Here is a 21,811-nt window from a genome sequence, read left to right on the forward strand (position 1 = left end):
CGGCGCGCGGGGGGGGGGGGGAAGCAGAAAAAATAAAAGCAAAATTAAAGGAGCTACTGAGCAGCGCAATTCCAGCGCAATTTAGGTAGATCCCTACTATCACCTAGTACAGCAGTATAAATCAGGGCTGTCCAGCTTCTAAGGGGTCAGGGGCCAAACCATGTCACCAATGGGGGTCACACACCAGCAAACTGTGCAAGGGCAACCCAGACTCCCCTATTTAAAATATCCGTTTCCCTCTGGTAGGTGTCTTATTCATTGTTATTCTCACTAACATGGATGATTATTTAGTAAACTATGACTTATCTTAAACACAGGGCCTTTAAAAACCACATTTTCTGAATGCAAAGACTGCAAAATAAAAGAGGCAAATCCAAACACACAGCGTTTTTTGTTTAGCTTTTTACATACCTAACTGCTGTAAGACAGCTGCTTTTACTTGTGCAGGAAGGTTTTCGGTCTGCAAAAGTTGTTCATAAGCTTCCTTTGCAGAGTGATATTTTCTCTGCAAAAGGGAAAGGAAGTAAATGGATTATTCATAAACCTTACAACCTACCTATACTATCAATTTTCACACAGCCCTGATACCATAAAAACCTGGTCCTCAAAATACCAAAACTTTTTTCTTCTCAGAGAGAGCATATGAAAACTTTAATGATACAGATTTATGTTACAGTTGAATAACCTTCCTGAAGATACAATATTTGGTACAAAAATTAATACATAAAATAAAATAAGTTAGAGGAAAAGTCTGAGACACAGTATTCCATTTATATTAAAATTAATAGTCACTGAACCATTCCCACAGGTTTTCTTGAATTTGGGCCTACATATCTTCTGTAGCAAGGTTATATACTAAATTTATCACTAGAATAGCAACTGGGTCCATCCAAAAAGTTTGTAAGTTTACAGTCTAGAGAGAATGCAATAAAAACACCAACAAACCTCTGCCCCCAAGCAAAAAGTCTTCCAGCCTTCAGTATTTTGAAATCACCTTTTCAGTAACTGAAGCCTGCTGGTGGCATTAAATGTTTACTGCCCTGTGACAGGATTTTAATCATGCTTCATCATACTGAGAGCTAAAATATTCAGAAAACTGCACATCTAGTAAAAAAGCCCTGTGCTATACTGAAAACATTAAGATACTGTCATTTGCAAGTTATGCCAGTGTGCTTGAAGCAAAAATCTTTAATTTCCAATTCATGTATATTATATTAGCAAGGCCCTGAAGTGCAAATTCACTCACAAGTGTAATCCATATGTTCAGAAACAAGGTGATGAAACTAGCTTCCCCGAACAGCAGGTGTGTATGTGCATTCTCTCTTTCATTCACTAGAAAGATTTTTGACAGTAACATTTCTGTAACTTATGTTTTGCCTACCTTCCTCACACAGATGGTACATTAATGTCATACTGTCATAACTAGCCAATAGTAAATGTAATTTTTAATGCTTTAATTCCTTAGTTTCCCTTCCCTGATTTCTAAACCGGAAGACAGATCCTGGCAGTCTAATGATACCAGTAAAACTTCCCAGACTTTCTAGAAAACTATACATAATACTCTAACATAAGTATCAAGTCCTGCTTGGCATAATTAAATACTGGACTTAAACAAAAGATGTGATATAAAACCGATCACTGAAGTGAATTAGTTATTCTCTAGGTGTAAATGATCATGACCTAGTTACATTTGTTATACAGAGAGAGTATAGCCCTGAGCGGTAACACACATACTTGGTGCTTCAAATAGAAGAATTTCTTGAAGCTTAAACAATGAAGACAAAAACTGACTAGGAAGAAAAATGACATAAAACCACATAAATGACTATTAGAAGATGTTAAAATGTTTTAGATGCCTCAAATATCACATTTCTACAATCACTTAAGAGATCTTAATGATTAAATGATTAAAAACCCAAAAGGCAACAAAAATGATAAACAAAAAAACTGGTAGCAATGGCCATAAATTAGCAATTACAACATATAGACAGCTGAGGAAAAAACACAAACAAACTAATGTCAGCAATGAAAAAAGATGATTTATGGGCAGTACAGTTAAGGACCATCAGAAAGAATGTATTATTAGGAGCGAATGAAATTTTAACAGATATAAAAGTGTTTAATATACAAGTATGTATTTTTGTTCTATGTTAGGAAAGAAACTTGTTGACATATAAGCATCTTACAATGATAAGAAATCACTTTCCGTCTCAACTATAACTCGATGTTAAAAACCGACTGCTAAAGTTAACACTCCAAAATTTGAAGAACCAGACTCTTATACCCAACACCTAAGAGAACTGGCTTAAGTAGCTGTTTGCTCACTGATATTATAAATCTTAGATTGCTAGGTAAATTCCAGAGAACAAGAAAGCTAGAGTGCTAATAACTGAAAAGTGTAATCCAGATGATTGTGGGCAAAATCATGAAAGACCTACATGGGATCTAATCAACGTAGAATTAGAGGCAGGTAGCCTAGTTAATGCCAATTCAACAAGTTTTCATGGTAATTGTACCTTAACAGACAAACATTATCTTTTTGAATGAAATTATAAACTTGCTTGACAAAAGCTAACTACTAACATAACCAACTTCTGATTAAAGAGTCAGCACAAAGCAAATTCTACATACCACTTCCAGTGGATTAAAAATTAAATGACAGAGCTCAAAAAGTAACTCTTAAAGGGAAATCATTCAATGGGGACACTTTCAGTAAGGTCCTTTAGGGATGTGTTCTTGACCCAGTGCTATTCATTATTTTTCTCAATTATCTGGAAGAAAGCAAAATCACTGCTGGTGATTTCGAAGTTGACAAAACATGTTAGAATGATAAAAGATAAGAACAGGTCTAGGTGTATAGAACAAATCTGGATTAAGTGGTAGACTGGATTAATTTCAATAATATTTTTTAATATATGTAAATGCAAGGTTAAATGTCCTTGAACCAACAGCATGCGTCACATGCACAGAAAAGCAGTGACTGAGAAAATGAATTATGAGTCACTATAAATAAGTAACTGAATTAGAGTGTATAGTGCAGTGGAGTATCTAAGAGAGCAAATGCAGTTCTCTTGGATGTATGAAAAAGGAATATTTAGTAGAAAGGTGTTATGACTACTGCCATATAGCATTAAAGAGATTAACAGTAGAACTAACTGTGTTCGGAGGCCCACACTTTGAAATGGATGCCAACAAACCTGAAAGGCTTCATAAAGTCACAAGAAGTGTTTGAACTATGGAAATATGTCTTTACAGCAGGAGACTAAAGAAGCTCAATCAAATTAACTTATCACATCTAAAATTAGCATACAATTTGGTTGCCTCTAGGCATGTACTACTAAGAAGTATAGTACCTAGAGAGAAAAACTGGCAATAGACACTGTAGATCAGGGGCTGTCTTTGAAAGTTGCTGCCATGGAACAGAGTAACAGTCCCAGGGCCGCAGGAGCGAGAACAGCATGCCCTATCTCTCCTCATCTTCTCCCCTCCATGGGTGATTGAGGGCTGTCTTTGACAGCTGCTACTGAAGGACTGAGACGTAACTCCTGGTTAGCGATGACGTAAGTCCCCCTCCAACCCCGTTGCATTATTTGCTGCTGTTGCCTCCAGCTAATGTGTATGGCAGCATGTGCTGGAGGCAGTCTTTCTGCTATGAGGGTGAGGAAAAACAAAGGAATAGCAACTTTGAGAGAACTTTGCATCACTCAAGTCAAGTGGGTTATGCACATCCCTACAGCACTTTACTTTTTGTAAGGCCTCAGCATTTGGTAGCACTACAAGCATATTTGTCTATGACCTCAGTCTAACAGACAAAGACAATAAACAAGACCCACTGAGAGGAAACTGAAGCTAAACACATTCAGAGTGGAAATAACCCCCATTTTTTTTTTTTTTAAACAGAAAGGATAACCACTGAAAAACTTACCAAAGAATATGTTCAAGATGCACAATTACTTGAAGTCCTTAGATCAACATTGGATTGGACTATTTTTCTAAAACAGGGGTGTACAAACCTGCGGGTCAGATGCAGTCTTCAGAGCCATACATCTGGCCTGTGGGACTCCCCACAGGTTGGAAAATTTGGCAATAGAGGAGCGACCCTCCCTCATTTCCAAATTCCCTACCATGGGATTGGGTCAGAAATGGGCCACCACTCCCCCCACGCTGGGCCAGGTTGGGGCATGTTCCCTTCATCCCCTGCAGGGCCAGAACCAAGCCACACCCCTTTGGCCCATACAGCCAGATGTGGCCTTGTCACACCCATCCTAGGTGCCAGTTTGTGTCCATGGAGACACTGGGCACTGCTGGGCAAAAAGGTTGGGCACCACTGTTCTACAAGATATTTTCTAGCTCAAACAGAACCTGAACCAGAATCAATTGGTGATACGCTATAGCCTGAATTATGCAGTTTAAACCTAAAGATTTTTTTAGTCCCTTGCTGATATATCAGCCTCGGGCTCTTGTGGGTCTCAAGAACTGAATTCTGAACCAAACAGTCTCCTGCTTATCCTATCAGATCCCCAGCACACATTATAGTTATGATATGATTAATGCATTAATAGCACCATAAATAGTAACTGTGATACACGTTCAGCTGATTTATAGTGCCAAACCAGCAAGCCAGCCACAAAGTTATTCTGCAAATAATGTGGAACATCTTTATGACTTGTCTGTACGGCACCATAAATTGAATGCATTACACCCCATGCTGATGCTGACAATCAGCTGTCAGTCTTGGCATGGGGATGGGGGTCAGTATTGGGACCAGGACAGCCCTGGTTCAGATGCCAAAATTTTGCTGCCAGGTGAGAAGGTTGCAGGCTGCCTGGTGGGGGGGAGCTGAACAGTTTGGCCACTGGCAACCTAACAACCTCTGAACCTGGCAAACTTTCAAATACCAAGATGCATTAAGTTGGGCTGAACCCAGCTTTTTAGATGTCCCAAGGTAAAGGGGCCAACAATTAGCTGGTAATGAGACTTGGCCCAAAAGCCTGGGGTCTCAAACCCACCTGAGACCATTAGGTCCAGTTTATCAGCCTATTGTCAGACAAGCCCCAACAGCCCCAGGTCTGGAACCTGTAGGGGTGTAAGGGAGGGGAGGAAGGGGATGAGGAGAGACTGAGTACAACACTGTCTGAAAGAGAGGCACCCCCAGCCTGATCTGCAGTGGCACAATGGGATCAGAAGAATTTTGTGTCATATCCCAAACATCGATTCTGGCATGACAGGAGGCACGGTGTTTGGGATATGGTATAAAATTCCTCTGATCCCAATCCTGCCGTTGTTTGAACGTCTGCCAGGGAGCACAGTCACATATCTTTCACCATCACATTACTAAAAACCCAGGGCAGCATTTATTCAAGTAGATAAAAAATAAAAATAATATTTCATTAGTAACATTAATAAACACTTCAGAATAACTCTGGTAAAAGTACTACTACAGAATCAGGAATCTTGTCACTACTTTTATATCTGCTGCCTTGAAGAACTTGTAACTAGTATCTGAAAAGTACTTGGCCTAAGTCGCAATTGGTAAAAATCAGCAATATTCACAGATTTCAATGGGGCTTTCTATAGTTATATTTTTAAATTTGCACATAGCTAAGTTTAATATATCTAGTAGTCATTTAAGAACATAAGTATCAAGCAGTGAACAAAGGACTAGCTATATAATAGGTTATGTGTTCTGGAGAGAAGGGCATGTGGAATTTTATTGACAGTGAACTTACAAATGAAATTGCTTAAATTTAGTGTCTGTGACTCATATTGGACAGTACCTTACTCTTCAAATATTCCATCAACAAAACCAGTCCAAGCAGCATTCTATTCAACAGAAGTAAAATCAGCTTAGACTGGCTTTTCTTTTCTTTCTAAGACTGGCATTTAGTATGCATTGCCTAGTATTTGTTAAATAAATAAAAGTATTTATTCCACAAAATACACCTGTCTTCTGCAAACAGGATTCCAAACACAAAGTGTACCATTGTACACTTACTGAAATACATTGATATTCATTTAGTATGCATTTCAATTATTCTATATAACACTGTACATTGAAATAGAATTTGTTGTACAAAGAAACTCTAAGTTCAAATATTTGTAACCTGTTATATATTCAATAAAATACAATCTTTTTATTTATAAGTAAAATTATGTCTTTAAATTTAAAAGACTCTTAAATTTAAGGCAACACTATTACTTAAAAAGTCATCATGTATAAAGATGCTAAAATGAGTTTTATTTCTCAGTTACAATATAATAATCACCAACATTTCTAGAAATAACATATATGCATCTATAGAATTTATATAAAATGCTGCACCAATATACATAGATACCTGCTGCATTTTTTAAACATTTTCATTCTAGTTCTTAGCCTATAACATTTTTCATCAAGCCTGTAACTTTCCACATATGCATTATTCAATGGCATTTACTATAAATATTTAAAAAGCCATGCATGATTTTTCTCAATATTAATTGAACTGAAATAGAATGATCCACTCAACAGAGTCTATTACATTCCAGTTCTGTTTTTTTTTTCCAAGATGAAGCCAAGGGAGTCATGGTTTGATGGTAGAGGCATATAAATATCTCACAGAACTGGTCTTCCAGGACAGAGTTGTCCAACTTTGCTGAAGGCAGGGACTACAGGTGGCACTGGTGTGAGGCCCATGTGCTGCATGGGGGACAGAACCATCCCTTCCTCAGAAGCCCCTGAACTATGCATGTTGCATGTGGACCCTCTGCCTCCTGTGTGGTCATCCCTGCACAGACTCTCCCAGCAGCAGGCAACACCCCCAGCCACGCAGGCTACGCAGACAGTGCACATATCTCTTGGTCCTCTCCCTACCACATGGAGAAGGGGAAGTGGGGGAACAACTACCAGGAGCCATGGGTCTCATGTCAAGTGCTCATGGGCCCCAAAGACCGCCACGTGAACATCTCTGTTCTAGAAAAATAAAATTAATATTTCCAATTTCCTACTATAGCAATTAATTTAATTTGCAGTTAATGTCAGTAGAATGTAGGTTTATAAGCCTAATAAACAATTATCAAGGAAGGAGCGAAGTACAGTAGGTTGTACAGTATTTATAGAAAAGAACTGTCTTTTCTGCAGTATTAAGCTTCCCACAAAATGAATTCAATGATTTGATTAAGAGGAAATTAATTAACTACTTCTAAAGGAAAACTGAACCTCAATCACATGGTGCCAACAACATTCTTTTACTTGAATTAAAAGTGAAAATACAAATTTTAACTAATTATTAAAACTGAAAAATGTTAACACCCGATCTGTTTTTCCTAACTATACTGTTCGGTTTTTTGGGGTTTTTTTTGTTTGTTTGTTTGTTTGTTTGTTTTTGGGGGGGGGGTTTGAAAAGAAAAAAAAGTGGAAAAAAAATCAATGAAATAACATTTTATGTTTACATTTATTTTCATGTTTAAGTTTTATTTCTTTCCTGACTTATTTATTTCTTGGTCATGTGTATTAACTTTCAACAGTGTAGTACAGGGGTAGGCGTTTTTTGGTCGGAGTGCCGAAAAAACCCACAATGCCTACCTTGGAAGGTGCCAAAGTGCTGGCATGCCAGAAAAACAAAATGACGGCAGGGGGTACATGGCAGGATGCCCTGCTTGTGCCCTTTGCCCCCCAGCCCAGGCTCTGTGGCTGTCAGCAGCCCGGCTCTGGGTAGCTGCTGGAGCCCGGGCTGTTCCCAGTAGGGCTTGCAGCGTCCCAGCTGCCTGCTGGGAACAGCCTGGGCTCCCAGCTGGCAGGACCTAGGTGCAAGCAGACCCGAGAGCTGGGGCCAGCTGCAGCTGGGAGGCTGCCAACAGCTGTGCCGGGCTCTGGAGCCCTGGCATCAGCTCTGTACCAGCGTGTGCAGGTGTGCCTCAGAGCGGGCAGTGGAGCCCAGCACAGCTGTTTGCAGCCAGCCCGCTGCAGCTGCCCAGAGCCTAAGCTGACTACAGACAGCTGTGCCAGGCTCCCGAGCCCAGTCACCAGCTCTGTGCTGGGAACACAGGAGAGACCAGGGTTGCGCTGCCTCAGGCCCCTCCCCTCTGGATACAGATTTGCTCTTCATCAAGAAACCCTGAATGAATTTTATGATATGACCAATAGAAAGATCAGTACTAGCTTCAGCTATATGGACAGAAAGAATGAATCCAGAAAATAGTAGCACTTTTTCTTTTTTCCTTCTCTCTCTCTGCCAAAAACGGTGCAGAACTGATGAAAGGACACTTCTGGCCTACTGGACACTTCAAATTCTCTCAGTACCCAAGTTGGGAGATATTTTAAGACCAGACCTGTGAAGACAATTGGTTCCAACTCCATATCTTTCTTGGAAGCTCTTAGCTCTTACTTGTGTTGAACCAAATTCCTATAAACCCCATTAGAAAATTCAGTTTAGATGGAGCCCTGGTTAAATATCCTTTACATAGTTATAATGAGGCAACTGTTATGACAATGTGAGAATTCGAATGCTATTTCATTCTAGCAGATTACAAAAACCAAAGTGTGCTGAGGATGCCTTCTTAAAAAATTTGTTTGAAGTTCTCTTTTCAGAACTTTCTACAGTATTCTGAACTGCATGGTGAGCACACTAAAATATCACACGGGTGATTTTCTTTCAACAATACGTAAAATAAAATATTTATTCTAAAAAAAAAAGAAATTGTAAACTTTAATTGGCCTGCACTTTCCCCATCAATAATTGAATTCATTTTATAAAATCATTTTTTTCGTAACTGAAGCAAGCCATAATATACTCATTATTTATTTATTTCGGTTTGCTTTGTCAGATCTTTTACCTGGTTATTTTAAATATATACTGCTATAAACACAATAAAGCATGTAAACTGTAAATTGAATAATCGGTTTTTCACTCTAATTATACCAAACTTTGAAATATAGTTCATTAGTTACTCATGCCACATTTACATGCATCATAAAATTGTAGTTTTAATTGACAAGTTTTCTGCAACTTATCAAGAATCCACCTACTAAACTAAATTTGATCCAGCACTGATAATACAGCCTCACAATCCGCAGATTACAAAGATCTTTTATCTTATAATACAATCATTTGCAGATTTCTTTAAATTTGTGTATTATATGAGGCCTCAAAGGCCACCTGACAATGCTTTCAGGAACTACTGTATTGTCAGTTACCTTAGACCTCTGAAAAGTTGTAGCCAAAAGTTCAAGTTCAGTTATGTTTAATGCCTTAAACATGATTGGCCAACATATCCTAATATAATTATGGTAAGAAAAAGATTACGAAAAATAGCTGATCTTCTGATATGAGATTACATGTGCAGTATTTTGAACTTGCCATGGCAAGTTACTTTTCTTAATGGGTTCATCCTTTATAATTGAGGGATCAATTATGCTAATTTCACACGTCTTACAGTTAGCTAGTTTTTATTCACAAGTGTTGTGATCAATTGAATTTCATACCGATTACACAGAACAGTTGCAACTGGAATGCATTTTATAAAAGAACAGCTTAAAACTTACCTGGATTTCATATAAGTGGGCAATGTGAAACTGAACTGTAAAAGTGAGAAAGTAAAACTATTACAAGAAGCAAACACTGAGTAGGAGCAAAACAGCTTAAAGACATAAGAAAAAGCAAAACCATCAAATCTATACTAAACAAACTAAACCAAGATGCACTAACAAGCTAAACTATAAATAAGTGAATCAAAAATTTGTATATTGGTATTTTATGTTTATTCCAAAATAAAATTATATCAGTGATTTCAAACTTGACAACAGCACCGAAGGACTAGGGATGTGTAGTCTAATCAATAATGTTACATTTACAGGCAAATGTTACAGAAATGAAGACTTGAAGGTGCAATTGAGAGCACAAGTACGGACAAATCTCACTAAAATTACATCAAATTTAACAAAAACAAATGCATTTATCTGTTGTCTTGTGAACCTATGATACCCAGCAGATCCCCCATCTCTCCCTGGTTCAACAGATGAAAAAAACTGAGTCATTATATCTTAAATAATATATAAAAATGCTATTTGTCTTGGGTAATCTAGTATTTCTAGCTTTCCAAAGAGGTTCAGAATCAGTTATTTTAGGTCCCAAACCTAGTCACTTTCGGGACAGGTCAAAATGATTTCAGAATTCAATGAATTAATTGAAAGGAATTCCAATATGCTTAAATATATAGCATCTATCCCTATTATGATGCTGCTCATATTAAGAACATTTCATTTTTTTATATTTATTCTATGCATGTACTAGGAAGTAGTTTTATGATTAGTGCATTTTCACATATATTTATCAGGGAATATTTTCACATGTGGGAAAACAACCAGTATATATAATTTCCCAGCCTCTATAGCCAGTGAGAAAACACATGTTGTGTCTAAGTTAAATAAAGTATATAGTAAGACATAATATAAGGGAATAATTCATACAAATCAGTTTTCTGATATTTTCAAAGATTTTTATAAACTAGTGTCAATGGTTCACATTGCCGCTAAACACGTGAACCTTGGGTGTGGTATAATTCTTTGAATTCATGTAATAAAAATCTGTCATAAAATGTAATTGCAAGTTAGTATACAAGGACCACTACATTGCCTTACTGTCTTCCTCCTGAAGGAGAAATAATTTCATTTTTTTTAAAAAAAATCACATTTAATATTGTTTTAATCATTCAAATATCATACATGAACTTATCAAAACAGCTGAAGATTTCTACCATGCCATATTCGGAATCTCATTTAATTTTATTTAAACCTAAAAAGCAAGACTCAGTGTGACACTAGAGTTTAGCACAAAACTGCTGAATACACTGATCATTTAGATTAGATTTAAAACAGATTTACACCAGTAGAAAAATACAAAACAGTCAAAGTATATTGGTGTATTTCTCCTTTAAGTAATAACTCTCTCATCAGTTTAGAGTAGGGGTGCTCAACCCCTGGCCCATGGGCCAGATCTAGCTTGTGGCACCATGTCATCTGGCCTATAAGGCTCCCCGTGGGGCCAGAAATTTGGCAGTAGGGGAGCAGTGGCACCACTTCCATGCTGCTAAATTTCCAGAGCCACGGGGAGCTCTGGGCCCCAAGCCCTGGATCAGGTGCCTGATCCTAGCACGTGGGGATGAGGCTGGGCCTCAGAACCCAATCCCAGCATACAGGGGCAGTTGCCAGGCCCCTGGGACCCAATCCTTGTGTGGAGGCTAGGAAGGGGGAGGGTCCAACACCCAATCCAGGGTGCAGGGCTGGAGGAGGCATTGCCAGGCCCGCAGGACCAACTCCTGGTGCATGGGGCAAGGAAGGGATAGTGCCAGGGCCCAGTTCTGGTGTGTGGGACTCTACCTGGCCCATGGACCAGCCCCACACCAAACATTTGGCCTGCAGGACCAAAATGTTGAGCATCACTGGTTTAGAGGGCTCTGTAGTTACTAGTGCTATGTAAAAAGACAGGTAGGGGGGTGTCAGGTTCCCAAGTCTCAATATGTCTATACCTGAAAAGGTCACAGTATCCTTCTTATCACAACCAATTTAAAATGCTCTAAAACCATTGCTCCTGCTCTTAAGACCACACATGTATTTATTGGAAAATGCTTACAAGTAAGAGATTTAAAAAACAATTTCCATTGGAAACACCAAGAGAACTTCAATTATAGTATAACAAATCCATGGGTTTATTTCTAGGAAGACATTAAATATGCTGCTCCTGAAAAGTGGTCTGCAAATGATGATATTTTGATCTGTAACACTTTTTCTTTATGATTCATAAAGACAGCATGAATGATTTTGTAAAAATCATAAACCTCGTGTTCTGCCCCCAGCCTCCTCTCCACACCTTTTTTTAAAGAACACAAGTATAGTACCATATTGGGTCAGATCAATGGTCCATCTAGCCTAGTACCCTAGTGGCAAAAGTGGAGGCTATATAGGGAACCACATACCTCTACAGTGATCTATTCCCTAATTCAATACCCTCCCTGGCAGTCACCATTTACTGGTTTAGAGTTGCCAGTGGAAGCATCTCCAACCATTCTGTTCAACAGCCATTAATAGATCTATCATGCATGAATTTATCTAGTCCCTTTTTGAACTTGGCTATGCTAATTGCCTTTTTAAACTGTAGAACAAATCAATGTCAAGTTTGGTATTTTCTAGTTTTGCTGAAAGAATTATTTGGTAGTCTCTAAGACATGTATGGTAAGAATTAGATCTATACTAGGATAAAATACTATAAAAGTTCAGAGATTATTCTAGACAAGACAATGTCTTTATACTGACTGAATTCAAATTCAGGTTTCTCTAACAGCATATGTTAAAGGTACCATACATAGACTGGAATCACTGAAATCACTCTGTAATAGTGTGAAGTGTTATTTGGCTGAAGGATGTATCTATTAATGTGACAGAATTGAACTTTAGAGTGTTCCAAGACCTCCTCCAGGGTGAATCCACATGGCTGCTCTTTGGGGGCTGGACTTGATGATCTTCCGAGGTCCCTTCCAGCCCTAATGTCTATGAAATTAATTTAGTGATTGTTGAGCTTCTTCTACTCAGAAAAGCACTACATTTTGATAGAATATGTCCTGGTTGATTGTCTTTCTCTATTGTATCCTTGAATAGATTCTTTCTCCTGTACTGAGGATTGTTAACTTCACCAGTAAGTGATTTTTCTTCATGCTTTCAGTTTACCATCTCATCTCTCTCTCTATCCCAAGCCTATCCTCAAGAAGTGACATCATTTTGGGTAGAAAGGTGTTCAATTTCCTGCGGCAAGTGAAATTTAGGAGCAATCTTCAGTACAAAATCTTTTGCCATTCAGACAACAGTTCTGGATTCTGTGCAATTTTCAATACTGTAGCTTGAACAATAAGAGCTCTAAATTAAGAAACAGTCATAAATGTAGTGTTTTAGATGCTGATTTAGTACACGAATATGGTAAAAACTAATGAGTAGGCTCAGAAGGTTCCACAGATGTAGACAGTGTGCCACATTTAAAATCAATAAGGACATCACAAATCTTTAGAGATCTTAGTAACTCACATGCCTGAGGAAACTGAATAGATTCCTTTGCCTTGTAAGTTTATTAGGAGTCTCTCTGGTGAAAAAATTCTAAATTTTAAATTATGCGAGTATTATACAGATAATTTTCCAGATGCTGGCAAGACAATCTATTCTATGATCAGAACTGATTTAGCAGTATGTATATCACTGTTTAACCTGGTCCACCCCACCTTGAAGCCCCTATATGCGATTATATACTAAAGTCTAGGTCTAGTCTAGATTATATCCTAAAATCCCCTCCCCCTCTCCCTGCTGCCCCACAAACTGTCTTGCTTTATTACAACCATGTTACAAAATGCTTTGTGTAAATCCAACTCTTCAACATCTAAACCAGTCTAGTTTAACCAATGTATTTGCGTCCAGGATACTTGAAATGTGCATCAATTAATCTATTACTATAGTCCCCTTCAATGAGTAGGGGATATGCCTGTCGTTAAATGTTTTTTGATGAGAACAGGCTAGAATTCATCCCGAAGTGCTCTTTGGCAATAAATTCTGTACATAATATTCTCTCAAAATTATCAGGGAAGAAGCCAAAAGAGTTGAAATCTTGCTTCTCTCATATCTCTCTAGAAATGGGCTAACATATTATGAAAAAATCTAGGTCTCCTATGGATCACTGTGAAAAGATGAACTCTGAATTGTACTGTTACTCCTAATACCAGGCCAAACACAAATGAGAAAGTTTACCTTTCTAAGTCTAATCACTTACTTTAATTTGAGAAAATAATGGAAAAATATCAGCGGAAAGGTTTTCAGAGTTGCCTCAAATTTTACTTCTCTGGGTCCTTCAGTAAAAGAAATCTTTTATTACTATTTCCTTCACCAGAAAAGCGACACCTCATTGCATTTTAAGAATATTATAAAGCTTATCCTTAGAATCTTATCAAATGTAATTTGTTTCTTAATCTCCTTCTCTTGATGGATAGTTTTATATGGCTTACATTACATATTTAATCCATGTAGAAAGAATGTAATAAAATACCTCCGATTTGATTGGGGGGGGGGGGGGGGAGAAGGAGGAGGAGTATGTTTATCTATACATCATAGTGACTCTCTCAGCTTAATTTTGTTAATAATATTTAACTTTATAATGTTTTTTCAGGGACACTAACAGAATGGGAGGTGATTGCACTTAGATATTTTGGTGCTGAAAAAGAGGGCCAAATCTCACCCTACCTGAATAATAGAGGGAGATGTGCTCAGAACTGAAATAGCAGAGCCTCTGGTAAAATGGGAGTCTTTCGGATGTGGCTACCCTGGCAGGGTAGTTGGAACAGTTAAGGAGGGAATGAAAGAGATTCTGAGATTTTTGTGACTGTACTTCAGGCATAGGGTCAGAAGCAGCATAGGAACTTCTTGACTGAGGACTGAATGAAAGCCTGGCATGAAGTTAAACTCAATTCCTAACTTTTGGGGCTTTCTGACTTAATACTACTGAAGAAAGATGGACTCATACTGCGGCATATCAGTGAAAATTAATATTAAAGGAGTTGGGAATATTGGAAAAGTTCACAAAATAGGTCGGAAACAATACAAAATACAGTGAAAGATCCTACTGTTTGTAAAAAATAGAGCTGACTCAGGTTGGAATTCTCCAGTTGTCTGCAGCTGGCACTGAAAAGGGGCATACAACTTTGAAGATGACTTTCTGGCATAGGTAGCTGCTTCAAGGACAAAAAAAGACACTTGCTTTCATTTTTGCTCAAATTCCATACACAGGCTATAGGAGAAAACTACAGATAGTTCATTAAACTCTGGTTAAATTTTCTCTTGCAACTGTAACAGAATTTGCAAATTCGATCCATTTTCAAATGGAAAAGCCCATGAAGAAATGTAAATGGGCTTCTGAATGACTTCAGTTCTCTGAAGACATGTGAAAGACAACTGAACTTTAAATTAGGTGCAGCACAAAATACCCTAAAAAGTAACTGAATAAACTTCCTTAACTGAATAGCTTTTCTTTGATTTTAAATAATTACCCGAATCCCAAAAATATACATACATACTTAACTTTAATCTTATGTTTACTCTCATTCATTTCAACGGGACAATGTACATACGTAAACATCTGCAGGATCTGGTCCACAATATATGTTGTATATGGTAGCTCATAGCAGAGTAAATTGAGAGAGAGACTATTCCAAATTCATATATACCTGTATCCATATACATACGTAACATAACGACCTGGACAAGGGGGTGAAAAGCACGTTCGCGGACGACACTAAGATGTGGGGAGAAGTGGGCACACTAGAGGAGAGGGACAGGCTGCAATTAGATCTGGACAGGTTACAGGGGTGGGCGAATGAGAACAGGATGGGTTTCAATACTGACAAGTGCAAGGTATTGTACCTGGGGAGGAAGAACCAGCAGCATACCTACAGGCTGGGGAACTCCTCATCAGCACAGAGGCAGAAAAGGATCTTGGAGTCATTACTGATTCCAAGATGAACACGGGCTGCCAATGTGAGGCTGCGGTCAGTAGGGCTAACCGCACCTTGTCATTTATCCACAGATGCATCTCAAGCAGGTCCAAGGAGGTGATCCTCCCCCTCTACGCGACACTGGTCAGGCCGCAGCTGGAGTACTGTGTCCAGTTCTGGGCGCCGCACTTCAGGAGGGATGTGGACAGCATCGAGAGGGTCCAAAGGGGGGCCGCTCGGTTGATCAGGGGGCATCAGGGCAGACCCTACGAGGAGAGGCTACGGGACCTGAACCTGTTCAGCCTTCACAAGTGAAAGCTGAGAGGGGATCTGGTAGCTATCTATAAACTTACCAAGGGGGACCAGTGGGGAACAGGAGAGACACTGTTCCCCTGAGCACTACCAGGAATAACTAGGAATAACAGCCGTAAGTTGACTGAGAGCAGGTTCAGGCTGGACATCAAGAAGCACTACTTCACAGTCAGGGTGGCTAGGATCTAGAACAAACTTCCAAGGGAAGTGGTGCTCACTCCTACCCTGGGGGTCTTCAAAAGGAGGCCAGATATTCACCTTGCTGGGGTCGTTTGACCCCAGCATCCTTTCCTGCCCATCGCAGGGGGTCGGACTTGATGATCTGCTCAGGTCCCTTCTCACCCTACCAACTATGAAACATTTAACAAAACTTAACCAAAATTTCATCTTGCCCAATAATGAAAAATTCTTTTCTTATTTGAATATCATTTAAGTTTTATATGATATTCTGGATATATATTATCATGTTGAAATAATTAAAAAAAAAGATCAAGTTTGTATGATTTTCTTTTAAAAGAAGTAATTTTATAAGTTGAGTACTATATAACGAACATTGAAATCCATCTTCATATCTAGCATCTTCAGTCAACGATGAGACGTGTCCCTCCTAATTCTTGCATTCAACTAAGATGCAATAATTCAACAACTGTATTAACACATCTATACTTGACAGAGACTGCTCCCACTAGCTCCTTTCACAGTAATTTGCGTAGTCTGGGTAACCATGGCTACCGGCACAAAACTGTATTACCCAAGTTAGCAATTTTGTGAAGAAAATGCCTAAAATACTATCCATAAGATATTACCATTTTAAAAGAGGTTTATTAAAAATGTTTTAAGGCTGGAAATTGATATTTTTCTGTATATGCAATAATATACATGAATCAAAATACTTACTTTCAGCATTGGACAAAGTGCAGGGATTGCAGTCAATCAAAGCTAACTGAAAATGCTGAAAAAAAGAATAATTATTGTTTCTCAAGTAGAAAATATTTAAAATTTAAGCAAATTGTTTTAATGTTCATATCTGAAAACAAATCTAGTACTTTACATGGGGCATAAAGGCACAGTGCCAACTAATTTGTACTTAGCTTCAAAATTTCTGCTTAACAGTGTGTTTCATGAGAAGAAAAGAAAGTAAACTAGTCGGACATAAAACAAATAATATTTTTAACAGAACTTTAAAATACTTATCTTAAGGAAAATAAGGAAAGATTCTATACAATAAAGATTTTGTCATCCAAAAAGGTCAAGATTTGAAAGTCAAATTTTCTAGTTCTATGCAGACAAACACGTAAGCCATTAATTAGTATGCATGCAATTGATATGCAAGATTACTTTTCAGTTAGTATGTAACTGGTATACAATAGAAAAAAAAGTTTTATCAAAAAACAGCAAAATCTTAAAAATAAATAACTTGACAAAATTTAACAGCTACCTACTAATCAACTGTTTCTGTGTCCAGTTTTCATTTTAAAAGTTGTCCTGACATCATCATTTGGAGGGTTTATGTATTTATTTATTTGTGCTCCCTTCAGGAGACTGAGTGAAGATTTCACTTCTAAAAATCCATAAACATTTAACTGATTCACTCTTCTAGTGGGAAGGTTATAGAGCCACAGCAATAAAGTTTGGGCAGCAATAAAGTTTGTCTGCCCAAAAGTCTAGACATGACCGATCATTTTATAGGTGTCCCACAAGCAACATTAAGGGAACCAAAGAGTAACCAAAAGCATCAAAATGGATAGAATATACAGAGAAAACTAAGTGTCAATGCATTCGTCATAAACAAAGTTTCTACTCATATTAGAGTTCGCATTAATATTCATACTTCACTGGATAAAGCAGAGGAAGTACTAGTACCAAATGTAAAAAAATAATTCTGATAAAGCCACTGTTACCTGGATTACAAATCAAACATTCTAATAAAAAATTAGGAACTGGCAAAACCTAAATTTTGAAAGATTTATAATTCATATTACAAAGTCTACATTTTATCTGGTTAACATACAAGTAAGAAAATCTATCTTCTGGCATCTGGAAGAACAAAAAGGAAACAATAATAGTAATTAGTGACGTAGGAAAAAAAAATTAAAATTCCCAATGAACTGATGCACTCACCCTTTTTTCAATGTTGCCATAATCAAGGCTACTATATATGGCACAACCTTCTTCATCCTCAACTTACTCTTTCTATAGAGTTTGCCTCTCAATGATGTTTATTACAACAGTGGGCAAGGAGTACAACTGGGCTTTTACTTAAAATTTTCTTAAACAAATCAAATCAAACAATTGAGACACTAACCAACTAAGATAAATTATGAAGACTAATGCCACACCTTCCATAACAAGGACACTGAGGCATACATTCTGCATCCCAGCAACTTACAGTTTCCAAAAACAATGATAACCTAATTACAAATCCAAATTTATTAAAGTCAGTACCATGAATATTTTAAACCAATTACCTAAAAGAAGGTCCAGAAAACAATAAGCACGCATACAACTTCTAAAATAAAGTGAAAAATCGTAAAGCAACACAATGTCAGTTTATTTCTTTGACTTGCTGTTTTTTCTAGAGATCAGCACTGATAGAGAACTTAACAATTTCCTCTCACTTGCTTTGCAATGCAGGTTGTCTGCCTCAGACACCCTTTAGTCTGTTACCATAGCAATACTAAGAAGGCAAGTTAAAAATGACTGAATAATCAAAAGGTTGACTTTACATTAAATTTTTTTCTGACAGAAAAGGATGTACAGACCTGTATATTTAGGCCTGTGCAATGGACTAATAGATATAAAAGGTTGAAAACTCATTCTGAACTCGCCCTGTCATTAGCTATTAGAAACAGAAAGGTAGATTTGCTTTCACCTAGTAATGCTATTATATAAAATAAACAGATCTAAAACGAAAAGCATGACACGTATTTGGTAGCTTTTCAGAATGACTATTACGGTGAGATCGAGTGAGAGAAAATAGATAACTGCATAAGAAACGTCCATTTTAGCATTTAAATCTACCGTATTCAAAAGTATACAGTAAAATAGCAAGGATATTCTCATCCAATACACCTAAAAAAGTCACCAAAAATCGTAAAAATAACACGTTACCTGCTTCCTCACAATTTCAAATTCCACAGCATTATGGTAAATATTCCAAAATGCTATACATTTCTAACCATACCATTCAGCAAGCCACAAAGTGATGCTACAAATAATCCAGAACATGCATATTGGCACTAGAGAAAAATAGAGCACTTTGAACAAAACAACTATTGCAAAGGTGCATACAGAAAACCAACAAACTTTCAAGCACACACACACAAACCTACACCTCTAGTTAGGTTAGAATAAACAACACAGCTTCTTTTCATGCATTCAAAACAGACAAAAATCACATATAATAAATAAAACTCATTAACCAAAATCAGATCCCACTAGTTCCTATCACCAGCACCAAAAATGAAAAAAAAAAAAAAAAAAACCCCCCACAAACGTTAATAACCGACTCCTATTTCTGCAACAAACAGAAGCAGCTAGCAAACATCTGCACCTCTCACAAATATTGCGGTACTAAAGCTGGCTACTGCTGTGTGAAATAGTTATTATGCAGGAGAGGCCGCTGCAGTTCAGAGACGACATACAATACCTCAAAGGCAGACAGCAGTCTATAGAAATTCAAATCCTGAGTAAGAGGATTTACCTAGAAGGCACTGTTCTGAATGTTAAAAAGTAGCTGTGTCTCTTCAAGAGCTGCAGTTGAAGTCATGATACAACTTGATTTGTAGCAATTTATAATACCACAATTATCGCAAGACTATTTTGTCTCCTTTAGAGTCCTTGACTTGCCTATGTGACTGGGCTAACTATTCTGGATATAACCTCTCTCAGGCATTTAAAGCACATACTGCTTATATGTGAACATAATTACTGAATATATTATTAAGTCTGGTGTAAAAGGGAAGTAACTTGTCATTGAATTAAATAATTTAATGAATCACTATTTGAAAATCAAGCTTATTATACAAATATATACTTAAATAATATATTACACGTGCACAATCCAATTATTTTAATATACTTGATTTACATAACCTTTAAAATTAAAATAAGCAACTAAATGGATGTCTGTGGTTATATTACATTAAAAAATAATCACCAAATACAAAGGTAATGTTTTCAAACTTAAAGTATTTAATATTTTGCTTTTAAATTTGTTTTAAAATAGTGTTTTAAAATATTTTCTCTCTAGGGTGATGTAATAAAATTTTCCTGATTGACAGTTCTATATTTATTTAGCAAAGGAGGCAAACCATCATTTGAAGCCTGACAATTCTGACATGGAACTTACCACAGAGGAAAGCTCGATCACAACTCAGTACAATTCTGGTAAGAGGCAGCCTTTTCTGACTATATGACCTAGGTGTGATGCAAATGTTCTTTAGAGCTATCTTTGTTCAGATAACTAGGACACAGAAAGCCTTGCGTAATCAAAGTGTTGGCAGACAGCCACGGCTCCATTTGCCAGGCATGTTGGGGGGGGGGGGGGGGGGGGGGTGGACATGCAGCACGTGCTGCCAAATCAACTCATTACTCTGCTCTCCGGGGTCCTTCAAAATCGGAATCAATTCATCTTCTAAGGAAAGGGGCTTGAGAGGCATAAACAGCGTTTCTTTCACCTTACCCTGCACAATCCAAACAGCAGAAATCGGCTACATGAATAGGACAAAAGGAAAGTGCTAAAGACAGAATCAACAATGGTCACATATTTACATAAACTGAATAAGGCCAATCTGTTCAGAAGAATCTCTTGTTCTGAACTACTATGGCTGCAAAATTCTATTCAAATACAACACTAACAGGAAACTACATTTTTTTTGGCCAAAAGGTTTAACTGTCATTCACTGGATGTTTTAAGTACGAAAACAGTGTGTTTTTCACAACCATATCTGAATATTTATGTTAGCCAAAAGTCTAGACATGAAAGACCTTGCCATTATTTGTACAACATCAGAGTTAAGTTCTTCTTAAACTGCAGTCCAAAGACCATCACAGGAAACAAAACGCTATAAGGAAGGTAGATGACTACGGTCCACTACAGCGTTACCTTTTGCTTACATTGAGTTAACTTCTCTTGGATTAGGCTAGCTCAAATGAAAATAGATTACAAAACATTCAAGCATCACAGAGTAGCTGACTTCCTGTCTTAGGTTCAGCATCAGCAACCCACACCTTCAGACAAGCCAACCTGTTTGAACTTAAAGCACTTCAACTTTTGCTAGGTATGTGCACACAGAAATCTAGGTACGGTTTCTAGTTATAGCTCAACAAATTAGAACCAATGCTGCAGTGAAAACAAGTCTTGAGAGGTGAACTGTTATGCTACATAGTCTCCTAAGTAAAACTGAAAAAATGAAAAAAAATGGACCAGCTCTGAAATTCACTAGTGTGAATGCCTAAATAGTTGATTCTTGAATATTTTCCTTTTCAAATATCAGATTTATATTATGTCCTGATAACCTGAAATGTAAAAAATGGTACAAATCAATTTATATTTAAATGGCTTATATAAAATATAGATGAATGTTGTTAATGTTCTACATTACAAAAAACCATGGAAAGTACGACCTTCTTGCCTCCCTTTTCTTCTTTGCCTCAAGGCTCCTACTAACCGCGACTTTTCTGTTGGCACTGGCTTATTTTTTTTAGCAATTAGTCTTAAAAATGACTTCAGAAAAGCAGACTCATTCCTTCAGGGAACTGATGGGCAGGATCTCCTGGGAGGCCAATCTGAGGGGCAAAGAAGTCCAGGAGAGCTGGTTGTATTTTAAAGAAATCTTACTGAGGGCACAGGAACAAATTATCTCAATGTGCAAGAAGAATAGCAAATCTGGCAAGTGACCAGTTTGGCTTAGCAGAGAATTCTTCAGTGAGCTTAAACACAACAAGGAAGCTTGCAACAAGTGGAAGCTTGGACAGATGACTAGGAAGTATAAGAATA

The 21,811-nt window shown here is 37.5% G+C and overlaps 1 protein-coding gene across 7 annotated transcripts in view; it reads right to left on the reverse strand.

The window, feature by feature from the left end:
- Positions 1-21,811, reverse strand: part of KDM6A (lysine demethylase 6A) — a 153,716-nt gene that overhangs the window by 52,945 nt on the left and 78,960 nt on the right. For 4 of the 7 annotated variants that reach the window (XR_003094228.1, XR_003094229.1, XM_025204881.1 and 1 more), the window contains exons 2-3: positions 16,708-16,762; positions 412-505 (exon numbers count right to left, since the gene is read on the reverse strand). Coding sequence is in view for 2 of the 7 variants with exons in the window: in XM_025204881.1 (XP_025060666.1) it covers positions 412-505; positions 16,708-16,716 (103 nt within the window). In the remaining 5 variants the exon portion in view is untranslated. Of the gene's footprint in view, positions 1-411; positions 506-9,523; positions 9,559-13,784; positions 13,861-14,631; positions 14,740-16,707; positions 16,763-21,811 lie in introns of all 7 variants that reach the window. The other 3 variants (XM_014520551.2, XM_014520550.2, XM_025204885.1) reach the window with 2 other exon arrangements.

This window comes from Alligator sinensis, unplaced genomic scaffold (assembly GCF_000455745.1).
Source record: "Alligator sinensis unplaced genomic scaffold, ASM45574v1 scaffold243_1, whole genome shotgun sequence".
NCBI lineage: Eukaryota > Metazoa > Chordata > Crocodylia > Alligatoridae > Alligator > Alligator sinensis.